The sequence below is a fragment of the Xenia sp. Carnegie-2017 genome, unplaced genomic scaffold, assembly GCF_021976095.1.
Source record: "Xenia sp. Carnegie-2017 unplaced genomic scaffold, XeniaSp_v1 HiC_scaffold_24, whole genome shotgun sequence".
NCBI lineage: Eukaryota > Metazoa > Cnidaria > Anthozoa > Malacalcyonacea > Xeniidae > Xenia > Xenia sp. Carnegie-2017.
This window is the reverse complement of record NW_025813487.1, coordinates 7,014,181-7,029,226: the sequence shown is the minus strand read 5'-3', so window position 1 is coordinate 7,029,226 and position 15,046 is coordinate 7,014,181. Positions and strand designations below refer to the sequence as shown.

Here is a 15,046-nt window from a genome sequence, read left to right as displayed (position 1 = left end):
ATCATTTCAGCGGAAATGCGTCCGTTAGCCACCATTTTTTTGGCGACCTCGTCCCAGTAAAGTTAGCCGCTCTAATTATTATAGAACTCAATGGTGTGAATTTGAATTTGGTGTGATGATACTCAATTTGGTGCGATGAATTTTAATTTGGTGCGATGATATTCAATTTGGTGTGAGAAATTTAACTATAGCGAAATAATTTAAAGTTGACGTTTCCCTTGTTGGCCACCGTAAGTTTTAGAACTGTACAGCTATTTAAAAGCTTTCACTAAGCGTATATAAAATGAATGATAATCCCCTTCTATACGTTGTCACAATTTGATAACTGCTTTTATTATATTACGAGCAATTAAAATAACAGGAAATAAGCTAGTAAATTACTTTTCTCTTTTTTTGTGTGCCAATAATATAGAAATAAAAATTGATTATGTCGATAGATAAAAGATTGAAGCATGGCATAAGTTTTTACTCTGTTCACGTGACGGTTCACTAAAATAGTAAAACCTCAAACTTTAAAGTAAATTAATTCACAGTGCGGCTGTTGCCTCACCAAAATCTGCATTAGCGTTAGCCGAAGCATAACTTTCTTCTGGATCATCAGCACTGCCTAAGTAAAAAAAGTCATTGCTTTCGAAATTCCATGATTGCAAAAAAGTCCCAATTCAATAATTGTGCATAAGAGTACTCACTGTACCCATCATTAGAGTATCCACCAATAGATAACTCATCTTCTAAGGACTCATCACCTGAATCTTCACAATAAAACCATTTGTTGTCAGTGGATTTACAAGTAGACGATTTGGGATTTGAGTATTCTGTATGAGCTAAAAGAGTTGCTGGTCATTGAGATGCTTACCTTCATCTTCTTGTAAGAAACCATCTCCCACTTGAGGGCTATTACTCGCAATTATATTCTACATAAAGAATGTTTATTGTGATGATAAAAATAAAAGATTTCTCAATTATAATGCAATCTGTTGAGTTGCAATATTTTTGTAACTGTTACTATTTTAACTGTCTTCATTTCTAAAATTGATATATTAATAAAAATATTTATGTCAAAGTTAAGACGAGAATGCTATAAGTTGTTCATGGAAAATACTGGTATTCTTTCAATGGCTCCTTTATCTTTTTTCCTAAGAAGTTAAAGCGTCTTTAAAATGAAAATCGAGCACCTTATGATAAAATAATTATAATCTTTAACAATTTTTTAGAAATTATTTAAATATAACAATGAATAGTTACTTTGCCATCTTCAATGGTCTGACCTAAAATTTTTGAGTCTGACATGCACTGAATGTGATGGGTAATATTTCGTGTCTCTATGTTTTACGTTTACATAAAATGGGTGATTTTTGTTTATTTGCAAACAACAAAACTGTATATATTTTGTATATACATCTGGGGAAAGTAATCAATTCGAACCTCAAAACAGCCAGTAGATGATTTTAATGTAAAAAGAAAAAAAGTGTATGTAGCTAGCTAGATAGCAACATTAAAGTGGTAAATAATTCGAAATAATTGTGTAGTGTTATGTTTAATAAAATGCAAATTTTAAAAAGTCTATGAAATCTTAAAAATACGAAAGATGAATCCATCAAGGCAGAATGAAAAAGTTTTATTTTTCTGTCCAAAGATGACTTTGCAATGAAGTGGAAAATTCACTGATTAATGAATTTCTTGACTTTTTTCTGCAGTAAGGTAAAGGAATTTGAGTGTTTTAATGCCTTTCTATATGATTCTTCTGCTACTATTAGTGGTGACGGACAAGAACATTTATATTGAGATGGAGGGAGTAGCATATCTTTTAAGTCGGCATGTTTCATCAGACGAAGAAAGCAAAATGTAATCAGTGTTTTATATTCTTGCTGCATATACTACTTTCCTAACTTCCATGCTATGATTAAACAGATATTTTTAAGCCAATTTGTCACACACTCACTGTAATTTAACTCGTATAATCTTGCATATGTTATGAATGACCGATTTTTATTTTAATGAAATCCTTTTAGAATTATATAAAATTTTCTGTTTTTCTGTAGGGTTATACAAAGACGATTGAAAATTTGGGGGAAAGGGGAAATTGCGTGGCAAGCACACACACAAAGTGCAAGTGTTTCCAAGTAATTTTGAGTTTCTCCCAAACTTTCACAAGTGTTTTTATAACTTTATAGAAACAAGAAAAATGTTTTCTATTCCTTTTATTAAATAGTTTTTAAAAACAATGTTAAAAAGACAAATTTTTTTATTTCAATAACATGTATTGTTTATACAATTGCATGTTGAATTTGCTGCCCAAACCAAATAACCAGTGATATTATTGCTGTTTCAATTCATGTCATCACACAAATTTGAATATTGCCATGACTATTTAACTTTGGCAGGTGTATTTAGTTGCACGTCACGCAACTTCCTGAATTGAGAACAAGTAACGTGGATAATTCCGCATAATGTTCTAACTGACATAAAAATGACTAATAAATGCTAGTTTTATTGAGCAACCCTTATTTTCTTGATGAGAGTTCTAGGTATTCATATGAAAATGCGTTTAGAATTTTTCGAATGTTATATGTGTTCTTATTCAATTTTCATGAATTTAATAACTTAATGGCGTGTTGACTATTTTAGTTCGATGGCAGCAGTGTTTACAATTAAGGCAGCTCGTTTCGCATAGGTAATAGCATGGTTTAGAGTGCAATTTGGGAAAAACATGCACGAGTGAATTTTTTAAAGAGTACCGAAGTGCACAAAAGCTTCGCATAAGAAAATCTATTTAAAAAGTTACGCCAGACATTCGCTTTGCTTAGAATAATTTAACTTTCCGCCTTTAAAATGTATTTGCACTGTGTTTCCTATTTTTTTACTGGTATGATAATTTGCACTGCTCTTAACCAATCAGAGCTGAGAACCTTCTTGTACATTATAGATTGAAGAGTTACAGGTAAACTAATTTTGACAGAGCATACATACGCTGTGTATAGGATTGTTAACAACGTTCACAAAATTTCCAGTTTGTTAGAAGCAGGTAAAACTATCTCTTTATGATACTTATTGTATATGATATTTTGCCATTTCAGATATTTTGAAATAAAAAATATAAGCCTTTTTAATAAAATTGAGATCGAAAAGTTTTTTGATGATGTTCATACATGGTGTATTACGAAACGAAGCGTAATAAAAATATGTAAAATTGTACACCTGCAAACCTGAAAAACTAAAAGTAATATCCAATTGTTATAGCTTATGAAATGTCTGCTTTACACAACTTGTGATGTCACACTGCATAGTAAGAACATCGTAGATACTTAACTTTATATAAAAGATAAAAGTTTCTCCGGATTTTAAGTGATTTTTATTAAGCTTTCGACTCAATATATGAAATGCCTGGATTAAAAATTTTCAAACTTATACTTAACTTTCTATAATGCTCTTTGTACATTTTTGAAGAAGTTAACACGCTGCAATATAGTTGTGTTTAGTATCGTCTTAAAGATGTTGTTCTGAGGATTACAAATATGTTTCTTATTATCCTGGCTCAAAGTCGTAATGCAATTCTACAGCTTAGAAAATACTTATGACTTTTGCCTTAATTAGTATTCGCGATTCTTAACTGACATGTATATATATATATATATATATATATATATATAGGAAGTTTTGTTTATTTGAATCTCCGTAAGTACAGTGCTCAAAAAGTGTATATACAATGTGCCCTCCCGGCTATCACCATATTAAAATGGTGACTCCTGCACTTGGGACACAGGACGTACGGTATAGGTATATATATATATACCTATAAAAGATAAAAGTTTCTCCGGATTTTAAGTGATTTTTATTGAGCTTTCGACCCGTTGCTTCGAGCCTTCATCAGAATGAGGATATTTATTTACACGTGCTTTTAGCTTGTAGACGTTTAGAGCGTCTAATTGGATGAGTGCGTGGATTAATGTGATTGGACGGGGTGAAATGCGTTGCCATGGGTTTTGGTGTATTGCATTTGTGAATATGATTGGTGTTAATAATATTAGAGTGTAGTGTTTTAGTTTGGTGTTGTTTGTAGTTTTTATGTCCTTTTTCTTTAGTTGTGAGTATATGATGGCTATGTCGATATGTCTGTTTATTGTGTCGTTTTCTTTACTGTACCAAGCTTCTTTAAATTCGCGTGCGTGTTTAGTCTGTGCGCGTCCGAGTACTTTAGTTTCTGTCCAGTCGAATGTGTGGTTGTTTCCGTGGGTATGTTCTGCCGGTAGTGAGTTTGGATCTCGTCGTTTTATGGCGTTTTTGTGTTCTGTGAGTCTTGTTTCAGTTTTCTTAGATGTTTGTCCTATGTATTGCTTTGAACAGTCTTTACATGGTATCATGTAGATCGCGTCAGTTGTATCATGAATTGTTGTTTTGTCTTTATGTTTGGTGAAACATGATTTGAGTTTTTGTGTAGGTTTGTGGGCGACGTTAATATTAAATGGTCGAAGAAGTCTGGCAGTCATTTCTGATGTTCCGTTTATGCATGGTAACGTGACGATTTTTTTACTGTTTCGTCCGGTTTTTTGTTGCTTTTGTCGGTTTGTGTTTTGTTTTGTATTTTGTATATAGTTTTGTTTATGAAGTTTCTAGGGTAATTCTTTTTAATAAATGTGGAGTATAAGTAGTTGCGTTCTGTTTTTTTGGCTTCTTCCGTATTACAATGAGTGTTTATCCTGTTGAAAAGTGTTCGAATGCAGCTTATTTTGTGTTGTGTTGGATGATTGCCTATATATATACCTATATTTGAAGAAGCTGACACGCTGCAATAAGGAAGCTGCAGCCTGCTGTGAGAAATATTTAAAATTCTTTATGTTATCATCCACGTATACATTAAAAGCTCAAAATATTTTTCTGGCGATATATGATCATGATTTCAAGAAATATTCTTTTTATCTAATAAAACGGTAAGATAAAGATTTTACATCCTTAGATGGCGACTGGAATTACTTTTAATTTACGTACCTATCTAAGTAAAACAACGATGGTTTTTCATCTAAACTTCACAAAGACATTAACTAATGTTGATACAGTTGGAATCTAAAACTAGTACGAAAATTGCTTTAACTTTCGTCAACGATAAGGACTTAAACATGCTTATTTCTTCTTGCTCGAAAGTTATTTTGTCATTGTTTGACCTTAAAATTATCGTTGTCGATAACTTTATATCGTTGTCGTTTTTCGGATCAAAAATTGCATCGCGACATGAACTAATGTACGGTGGCCCACAAGGGACATGCAACTTACATAAGGCAGATGACGCCAAATTAAGTCGGTTGCTGCAAGTTAAGTCTGTTGCTGCAAATTAAGACGGTTGCTGCAAATTAAGTCGGTTGCTGCAAGTTAAGTCTGTTGCTGCAAATTAAATCGGTTGCTGCAAGTTAAGTCTGTTGCTGCAAATTAAGTCGGTTGCTGCAAGTTAAGTCTATTGCTGCAAGTTAAGTCTGTTGCTGCAAATTAAGTCGGTTGCTGCAAGTTAAGTCTATTGCTGCAAGTTAAGTCTGTTGCTGCAAGTTAATTCTGTTGCTGCAAATTAATCTGCGGCTGCGATTTGCCATTGTCGTATGCTGCTGAATAAATAATAAAAATGGCTGCTGAAGATAACGAAAACGCTTTACGGACTTTAATAGAAAATTATTTTTATTCAGGATATAAATACAACGAAATAGTCTTACTTCTAGACAACCATCATGCCGTAAAAATGTGTTGTAGAACTTTAAAAAGAAGACTCAGAGAATATGGTTTCAAAAAACGAAAAAATGATGATTGTATTGATGACGATAGGCTAAAAGAAACTATTCGTCAGCTAATAAATGATGATGGAAGCTTGTCAGGATATCGAACAATCTGGCATACCCTGCGTCGTCGATTCCACGTACACGTTTCACGTAAAAAAGTGGCATTAATAATGAAGGAAATAGATGCACAAGGTGTCCAGCAAAGGAAAACTCACTGTCTCCAACGACGAGTATATCGATCATACGGTCCAAACTTTTGCTGGAACATGGACGGTAGGAAAAATTGAAATTTACTAAAGTACAAAAGATGGCTACGTTGATTTATTTGGTTTGCCTGTTTTGATTGGTTATAAAACATAACATAATGTTTTATTTCATATTAATCACACCATTGCTAATTGTTACAGGCTATGACAAATTAAAGCCCTATGGATTCCCTATTCATGGGGCTATAGATGGTTACAGCCGACGGATAATTTGGCTTGAAGTGGTAAAATCCAACAACGACCCAAAAGTGCCTGCAAATCTTTTTCTTAAAAGTGTAAAAGAAAACCTCGGATGTCCACTTCTATTATGGAGTGACTGCGGCACAGAGAATGGATTGGCAGCTTCAATGCAATGTTATTTTAGAGATAATGGGACAGATTACTTGGTAGGAGAGAATGCTCATCGCTATGGTTCTTCTCACGCAAACCAGAGGATAGAAAATTGGTGGTCGTATTTTCGTCGTAGTCGAAGCAACTGGTGGATTAATTTTTTTAAAGGTCTAGTTAACGATGGGGTTGTTCTTCTTGGAAACTTAATTCACATGGAGTGCCTCTGGTTTTGTTTCCAATCTGTGCTACAAAATGAACTCAATGATATAATTGACCGCTGGAACACTCACTATATCCGACGTTCGCGATATGATACTATACCTGGCGTGCCAAATCTTCTTTACTTTTTACCCGAATTAACTGGTGGAGCTGACTACATTGTCCAAATGCCAACAGACAAAATTAACGAAATGGAGGAAGAATGTGAGATGAAAGAAGGACTAAATGACTACAAAGAGTATTTCGAACATGTAATGGAAATAAAAGGACTACGTCTTCCAAATAATGCAATTGAAGCATTAGCACTATTTCAATGCTTAGTAGAAGCTGCTAATGATAAGGATTAAATGTTAACGGGAAAATCGACAAAAAAACACGAGTTTCACGTCATGGACAAACCAGGCACGACGTTTGACTTTTGCTGTAAATGTTGTTTACGTGTACGTACGCTTCTCATAACACACTAAAGTGCAAGCGAATAACCATAACATCAACAAAACGATTTCGCAATGATCAAGTCGATTAAAGTATTAATTTCAATTGTCAGAACTGCTTTTCAGATAAGTCCAAAATCACACGAATCCCCAATGGCAGAAACCATTAATTCTTCCATTTCACATTCCGAAGCTATATGAACAGGTAACTTCACCAGCAAGTCACATGTTGACGTAGATGGTCTACATTTGCAGCAATCTTTGCAACCATGGATGAAAACCTAACGGCGGTATTTCCTTGGAGCCACTGCACCATTGCATGAAATCTGTCATAGTTAAATTTTGCAAACCTGAAATGCATTAACATTATTACCTCAGCGGCAAAAACATAGCTTATAACACACGCTGTAGATGTTGAAATAAAATTGCACCGCACATATAACAGTGCAACTTTATTTGTTAATGAGCTGATTGTTGTGTTGCAGAGTTTTGGTAATGAAAGCGTAGATCGATGCACTCCGAATTTGGTAAATTTTTGTCTTCAAAACATCGAAATGGATCTATAACATCACCATTAAACTTATTTTGTTATCCTTTAAGCTTAGCAACTTCTGCACGGATGAAACATGCTGTAGAATATCTTATTTTTACTCTAGAATACAATTTATATGTGCACTATACATATTGTGTTCCTGCACTGTTTATGTAAGCCTTATTGTATAGAATTAATGTGCTTATATTAGTATCCTTACCATCTTCAAACTTTTGTATTACATCATTGAAGAATTTAAAGGTATCTACTTCCTTCATCTTCAAAGCTTGAGAGCTACTATATTGAGGTTGCAGATGGTCAAGAAACTCATCAGCAGTAAACTTGAAAATATCACTCGGCACAAACACTGCCTTCCATACATGTGGCTGTTTTCTTATCGCGTCAAAAAGATTACAGTTAGGCAAGCCTTCTTGAAGTTGTTGCAGCTGGGCTATGCTGTTAGAGATTTGATCTTTTATACAAATAGATCTAGTGAAAAAGAACAAATCAAAAGCAATTAATGCATTTGAGCAGAGGCAAACAAAAAGGGGTTATTTTCCTCTAAGTGAGCAGCACACACTAAGCTAGCAATCCATTTATGCAAGAGTGGAGAGTAAACAATTTCGCAAAAAAATTCGTCATTTTTAAGTCCTGATGTAGTTATGACTATCATGCTATGATTATGTAGCAGGAGTGTTTGCCAGCAGCCACTCCCAGGGGTGTGTGAGAATGAAGGTTACTTTGATTTTTTACACGATGCCAATTGAAAGTATATTGATACATTAATACTAAGATGAAGTAATTTTAAAAGCAATTTTAGATAAAAAAATATTAGCAGAATAAAAAAATTACACATACTGCACTATGTCTTTGGATGATTTGATGCTTTCTTTTTGAGGCACACCGGTGTATCCAACATTCTGCAAAACATCTAATATCTCATCTGCCAATATGGTTTCATGAAGTACATCATCTGTTATACAGGATGATAACTAAAATACAAAAAAGAGCAATTTCACTTTCTCTAATACAGAACATAAAACTAAACTTTATGCAATAAAAATAAACATAAGAATGAAAAAGATCAATAAGGTTAGGTCATCTTCTAAAATACTTCATACCTTAATAGCTGCTGATTTAAATGCCTCATTTTGACAATTTTCTGCAGATAAATCTTGCTTTGCAATATATTGGAATATACTTTCATTTAAGAAATTTGGAGCTGGACCACCCTGTATGACAGACATAACCATAGCCTCACCAAGTAGTCGGAAGTCATTAGCCATCAGTGCCATTGTGGAATCATTGGGAAATCCACGAGACATTAACTTCCTTTTTCCTGCTTCTAACAATTCTACAAAAGCAACATTAATGAACATAAATAATTTTAAACACCACTGTTTTTACAGTGATTGTGGAGGTTAAATATGAAAAACATAAAGTTTACCTGTGAAGAACTCTCTTTTTGGTCCTCCATCATCAATGGCACATTCGCCAATAAACACAACCTTTAAGTTGTCATCAGGTTTGATCTTTGTAAGACGTGCTTGTTTAAAGTCGATCCATAGAAACTTTCTTCGAACATTTATTCTGACTCTGTCTTGCTTCAAAATATTATTATTCATAAGTTTTATAGACTCTTTCAACACAGATTTTATCTCCTCTGGACTTTTGTGTGCTTGTTTTCTGATAATAATGATAGCTCAAAAACATCTTTTACAGAGCTCTCAATATTGCTAAGTACTGTGTCTTTCTTATGAGAAGTGTCATCAAGTAACCAGCTATTACATATGTCAGCATGTTCAGCAATATCTTTCACTGAAAATGGCAAGAAGCATATTGGACACTGTATAGCTGAACTAGTAGCTGCTGATGCCAATCCATCATCTGCTTCCGCATGCAAGTTTATGTCAGGTTTAGAAAAGTCATCAAATAAAGGAGTAGATGCCAATCCATTGTCTATTTGTGCAGGAAAAGTTAAGCCTTGTCTGGATGATTCATCAAATGTAGGATTATTCATTATTGCAGATGTATTGGTAGAATGATTAAAAGAATCCTTTGATAAAACAAGTTTCTTTATTGTTGTCAAATGATGTATTGATGAAACATGAAGTGCTACTGTTTCCATACCTACAAGCCCCTTCATTCAAAAAAGAATCGTCAGAGTCAGTGTCTGATGTAAAGTCTTCTGCTTTAGGCAAAGAATCAAAAAGAACATCTTTCTTGTCGCCATGAACATTGTTATCCTTGAGTAGGATTTTCCTGAAGCCTTTTTGTACTGACTCAAGACAAATGGATCCGAAGTTCCAGGAATATTAACAACTTCAGAACCATCAGGGTAAAGGAGTGCATACTCACAATCTTTGACAAATGACCGCTCAAAAGCACTATACTTTTCAATTGCTGCATTAAAAATTATTGATGATGAAGCACTGGCTGAGATTTCAAGCGCTAAACGGCCACGAGCTGGCTTGAGTTTCTTTGTCTTTCCATCATATTTCATTAAACCTATTTGTATGACATGTTTCTCATCCACACTCTTCTTTGATTTTGATAAAAACGAAGACTACTCTCGCACTTTCGCTTTTTGTATTCCTAAATGTCAATACCATTTTCTCGCCCGAATTAGCTTTGTTTAAGCCTTGTGGCGGGGTAGACGTAGTAAGGTGTGCACTGAGTCCTCTGACACTGTTACTGGAAATTGAAATCCCATCACTGTTACCACTTTTCTTCACCTTTTGTTGCTCCTTTCCGCAATGGCAGCAAAATTTTGCCTCTTCGGGATTCACGCCTCCACAAATGTGGCAGTACATTAACAAGTATAACAAATAATATTAAAACGCTTTTGGATGTTGATGTTCTTTACTTATTCAATGATTCAACTTTAACATAGTTATGGTAATACTTCATGATATATTTGCTAAAGTACATTTATTTTGCATGAACCGACTTAATTTGCAGCAACAGACTTAACTTGCAGCACCAGACTTAACTTGTAGCAACCAACTTATTTTGCAGCAACAGACTTAACTTGCAGCAACCGACTTAATTTGGCGTCATCTGCCTTATGTAAGTTGCATGTCCCTTGTGGGCCACCGTACTAATGAGTGTTCTTAAACAAAGCCGCTAAGGGCATGCGCGGTCATGATGATGAGTGTGAATTTGAATCTGGTATGATGAATTTCAATTTGGTGAGATGAATTTCAATTTGGTGTGATAAATTTAACTTTGCGTAATGAAATAAAATTTACGTTTCCCTTGTTGGCCACCGTAAGTTCTAGAACTGTCCAGCTATTTAAAAGCTTGCACTAAGCGTATATAAAGTGAATGATAATCCCCTCCTATACGTTTTGATCATTTGATAGCTGCTTTTATTACATTACGAGCAATTAAAATAACAGGAAATAAGCTAGTAAATTACTTTTCTCATTTTTTGTGTGCCAATAATATAGAACTAAAAATTGATTATATAAATAGATAAAAGATTGAAGCATGGCATAAGTTTTTACTCTGTTCACTAAAATAGTAAAACCTCAAACTTTAAAGTAAATTAATTCACAGTGCGGCTGTTGCCTCACCAAAATCTGCATTAGCGTTAGCCGAAGCATTAATTTCTTCTGGATCATCAGCACTGCCTAAGTAAAAAAAGTCATTGCTTTCGGAATTCCATGATTGCAAAAAGTCCCAATTCAATAATTGTGCATAAGAGTACTCACTGTACCCATCATCAGAGTATCCACCAATAGATAACTCATCTTCTAAGGACTCATCACCGGGATTTCACAATAAAACGATTTGTTGTCAGTGGATTTACAATTAGACGATTTGGGATTTGAGTATTCTGTGTGAGCTAAAAGAGTTGCTGTTCATTAAGATGCTCACCTTCATCTTCTTGTAAGAAACCATTTCCCACTTGAGGGCTATTACTCGTAATTATATTCTACATAAAGAATGTTTATTATGATGTTAAAAATAAAAGATTTCTCAATTATAATGCAATCTGTTGAGTTGCAATATTTTTGTAACTGTTACTATTTTAACTGTTTTCATTTCTAAAAATGATATATTAATAAAAATATTTATGTCAAAGTTGAGACGAGAATCCCATAAGTTGTTCATGGAAAATACTGGTATTCTTTCAATGGCTCCTTTATCTTTCTTCCTAAGAAGTTAAAGCGTCTTTAAAATGAAAATCTAGCACCTTATGATAAGATAATTATAATCTCTAACAAATTTTTAGAAATTATTTAAATATAACAATGAATAGTTACTTTGCCATCTTCAATGGTCTGACCTACAATTTTTGAGTCTGACATGCACTGAATGTGATGGGTAATATTTCGTGTCTCTATATTTTACTTTTACATAAAATGGGTGATTTTTGTTTATTTGCAAACAGCAAAACTGCATATATTTTGTATATACATCTGGGGAAAGCAATCAATTCGAACCTCAAAGCAGCCAGTAGATGATTTTAATGTAAAATGAAAAAAAGTGTATGTAGCTAGCTAGATAGCAACATTAAAGTGGTAAATAATTCAATATAATTGTGTAGTGTTATGTTTAGTAAAAAGCAAATTTCAAAAAGTCTATGAAATTTTATAAATACGAAAGACGAATAAAACAAGGAAAAATGAAAAAGTTTTATTTTTCTGTCCAAAGATGACTTTGCAATTAAGTGGAAAATTCACTGATTAATGAATTTCTTAACTTTTTTCTGCTGCAAGGGAAAGAAAGTGTTTTAATGCCTTTCTATATGATTCTTTCGCTACTATTAGTGGTGATGGACGAGAACATTTATATTGGGATGGAAGGAGTAGCATATCTTTAAGTCAACATGTTTCATCAAACGAAGAAAGCAAAATGTAATCAGTGTTTTGTATTCTTGCATATACTACATTCCTAACTTTCATGCTATGATTAAACAGATATTTTTAAGCCAATTTGTCACACACTCACTGTAATTTAACTCGTATAATCTTGCATATGTTATGAATGACCGATTTTTATTTTAATGAAATCCTTTTAGAATTATATAAAATTTTCTGTTTTTCTGTAAGGTTATACAAAGACGATTGAAAATTTGGGAGAAACGGGAACTTGCGTGGCAAGCACACAAACAAAGTGCAAGTGTTTCCAAGTAATTTTGAGTTTCCTAAACTTTCACAAGTGTTTTTATAACTTTATAGAAACAAGTAAAATGTTTTCGATTCCCTTTATAAAGTAGTTTTTTAAACCAATGTTGAAAAGACAAATTTTTGGATTTCAATAATATGTACTGTTTATATATTTGCCTTTTGAATTTGCTGCCCAAACCAAATAACCAGTGATTTTATTGCTGCTTAAATATTTTCACACAAATTTGAATATTGCCAGCAAATGCTGCACTTTCAAAACATGAAGTATAATTTCCTTGAAATATTACGCGTGAAACAATAATCGTAAAACCATATTAAATTCTAACGATTTGATCAATTTTGCATAAACGCTGAAATTCGTTTATCAACTATAGAAATTCAGTAAAAACACATCAAACATTTAAATGCTATGAACTTAATTTACCAAAATACGTAAATTCCAGCATAGAATTGATGATGTAAGTGCTACCATCATTAAGCAATTACGAATGTAATGGAATAAATGTAGAACAAAGAACTTGATGAAGTACTCCAGGACTTTCAAGACATTCATTTTGATGTCTATAAAAAATAATAATTTGTAAAGATTTATATTATATGTTTTTACTACAAAGCAATTTACTTCTCATTTCAAGCATTTTTTGCAAAAATTCAAAGCATTTGTACTTTTAGTCATCTATTACTCTGTCTGGACTTCTTTGATGTGCACGGTATTTATAGCACAAAAAGTACAAAAGTATATCGTATGTGTTTCATTTTAAGCTTGGTTTCCTGTCTTCAAAACCTAGTGTGCTTTTAGCTAAAGGTGCACATTGCCGTTGTTTTTGTTTATGCCACCTATTTCTCCACCTGAAAATTGTTCAGATGGTGTGTTGCCTTTTGTTTGCAATTTATTTTTAAAAATAAGACTGGAAAGCCAATACTGTCTGCATTTAGTATTTTTTCTCATGCAACCATCATCTGATAAAATGCATAAATGTGCATGCACAGACCTCAAAATCAACAAAAATTCTTAAAACACCAAAGGTTGGCAATAATTTAGTAGACACAATTAGTGGCGTCACCAGGGAGGTAATTGTGAGAGGACTAGTCCTTCCAAAGACCACTTTTTATATGTTAGAAATCATGGAAAAAATGAAGGGGAAAGTGCAATGAATCAAACTTCAAATTGCAATAAAAATAGTTGCTTCCTTTAAACGATCACATAACAAAGCCAGTATAATAAACAGCTATCTTCAAGCATAGTTGTCTATAAGATTGCATTGAATACACTTAACACATATGTAACAAAAAGCTGCTCTTTTAAAAGCACATGGCTATAGATCATTTTATACCTTCCCGAAACAATTAGCGTCTTAGAGAAGATACAATAAAATATTTTTTGGACTAGATACATACGAAACTCGACGTAGGCTTACCTTTATAAAAACTTTGAAAAGTGGTTTTACGATTGGTTTTTTAAACTTTTCTTTACCTTAACTTTGACTAAACGTTAAAATGAATATCACTGGAGTTCTATTACGGGGGGGAATGGAAGGTATCACCTCAAGCCTTTTACAAATTTTGCAAAGAAAAATGGCCGTTTTTTCAATCGTAAATTTCAACCCCAAAGCATAGTTTTCTACGATCTACTATAGCACATATTTGTTTAAATAATGTTCAATTTTTAAAATGTGCTGTAAAATAAAAATTCCAGCAAAAATATGACCAACCTTTACATCTATAGTACAGAATAAGGATTGTAATTACGTATTTATTCTGTATCTATAGATGGACGTTGGAAAAGGACCGCGCGATTTTCAACGATTTTTCTACGTTGTAATTATGAGCTGTTCTGAAAAGAACTGGACTTCCATACCACAAGCACATGATGTATCTTTACAAAAATTGGCTTATTTACTCAAACAAAAAATAGCATTTTCAAACGTATAATAATCATATAGTAAGATGAAACTGTATTGGTCGCTCTAGTCTCTTTTCTGATTGAAAACCTTTAAATCAAAACTGTTAAATAAAACTTAGCATCCTTCAAATAAAAAAAGTCAAAATACAGAAAATATACTTACTTAAACTGAGCCTTATACATTTGTGAAATGTCACACAAAGAGAAAAAATGAAAATATAAATATCTTTAATGGAAAGAATACATCAGGAAATTAAAAAATATTTATTTACAAGATACATTTATTTGCAATCTTGCTAAAAAACAGGTTGAAAAGTACAAAATTATTGAAGTGAGCATGCTTCACTTTATGCAGAAAGTAAAAACTCTATGAGGTCGACCTCAACAAGCACAAAACAAGATTAAATGGTAGTTGAAAAATTAATGAAAAACTGTAGTCAATGCTGAACATGTTTTCAAATCGCA

General features: G+C 33.1%; 1 protein-coding gene across 1 annotated transcript; it reads right to left on the bottom strand.

Annotated features, from left to right (window-relative positions):
* Positions 1-7,130: 7,130 nt before the first annotated feature.
* On the bottom strand, positions 7,131-9,215 carry LOC124452043. The gene is made up of 5 exons (XM_047002637.1): positions 8,988-9,215; positions 8,662-8,894; positions 8,399-8,532; positions 7,810-8,029; positions 7,131-7,289 (listed from the first exon to the last, which is right to left on the bottom strand). The coding sequence occupies exons 1-5, from the start codon at positions 9,163-9,165 to the stop codon at positions 7,131-7,133; spliced, it is 924 nt and encodes a 307-aa protein (XP_046858593.1). The 5' UTR covers positions 9,166-9,215.
* Between the last annotated feature and the right edge of the window lie 5,831 nt (positions 9,216-15,046).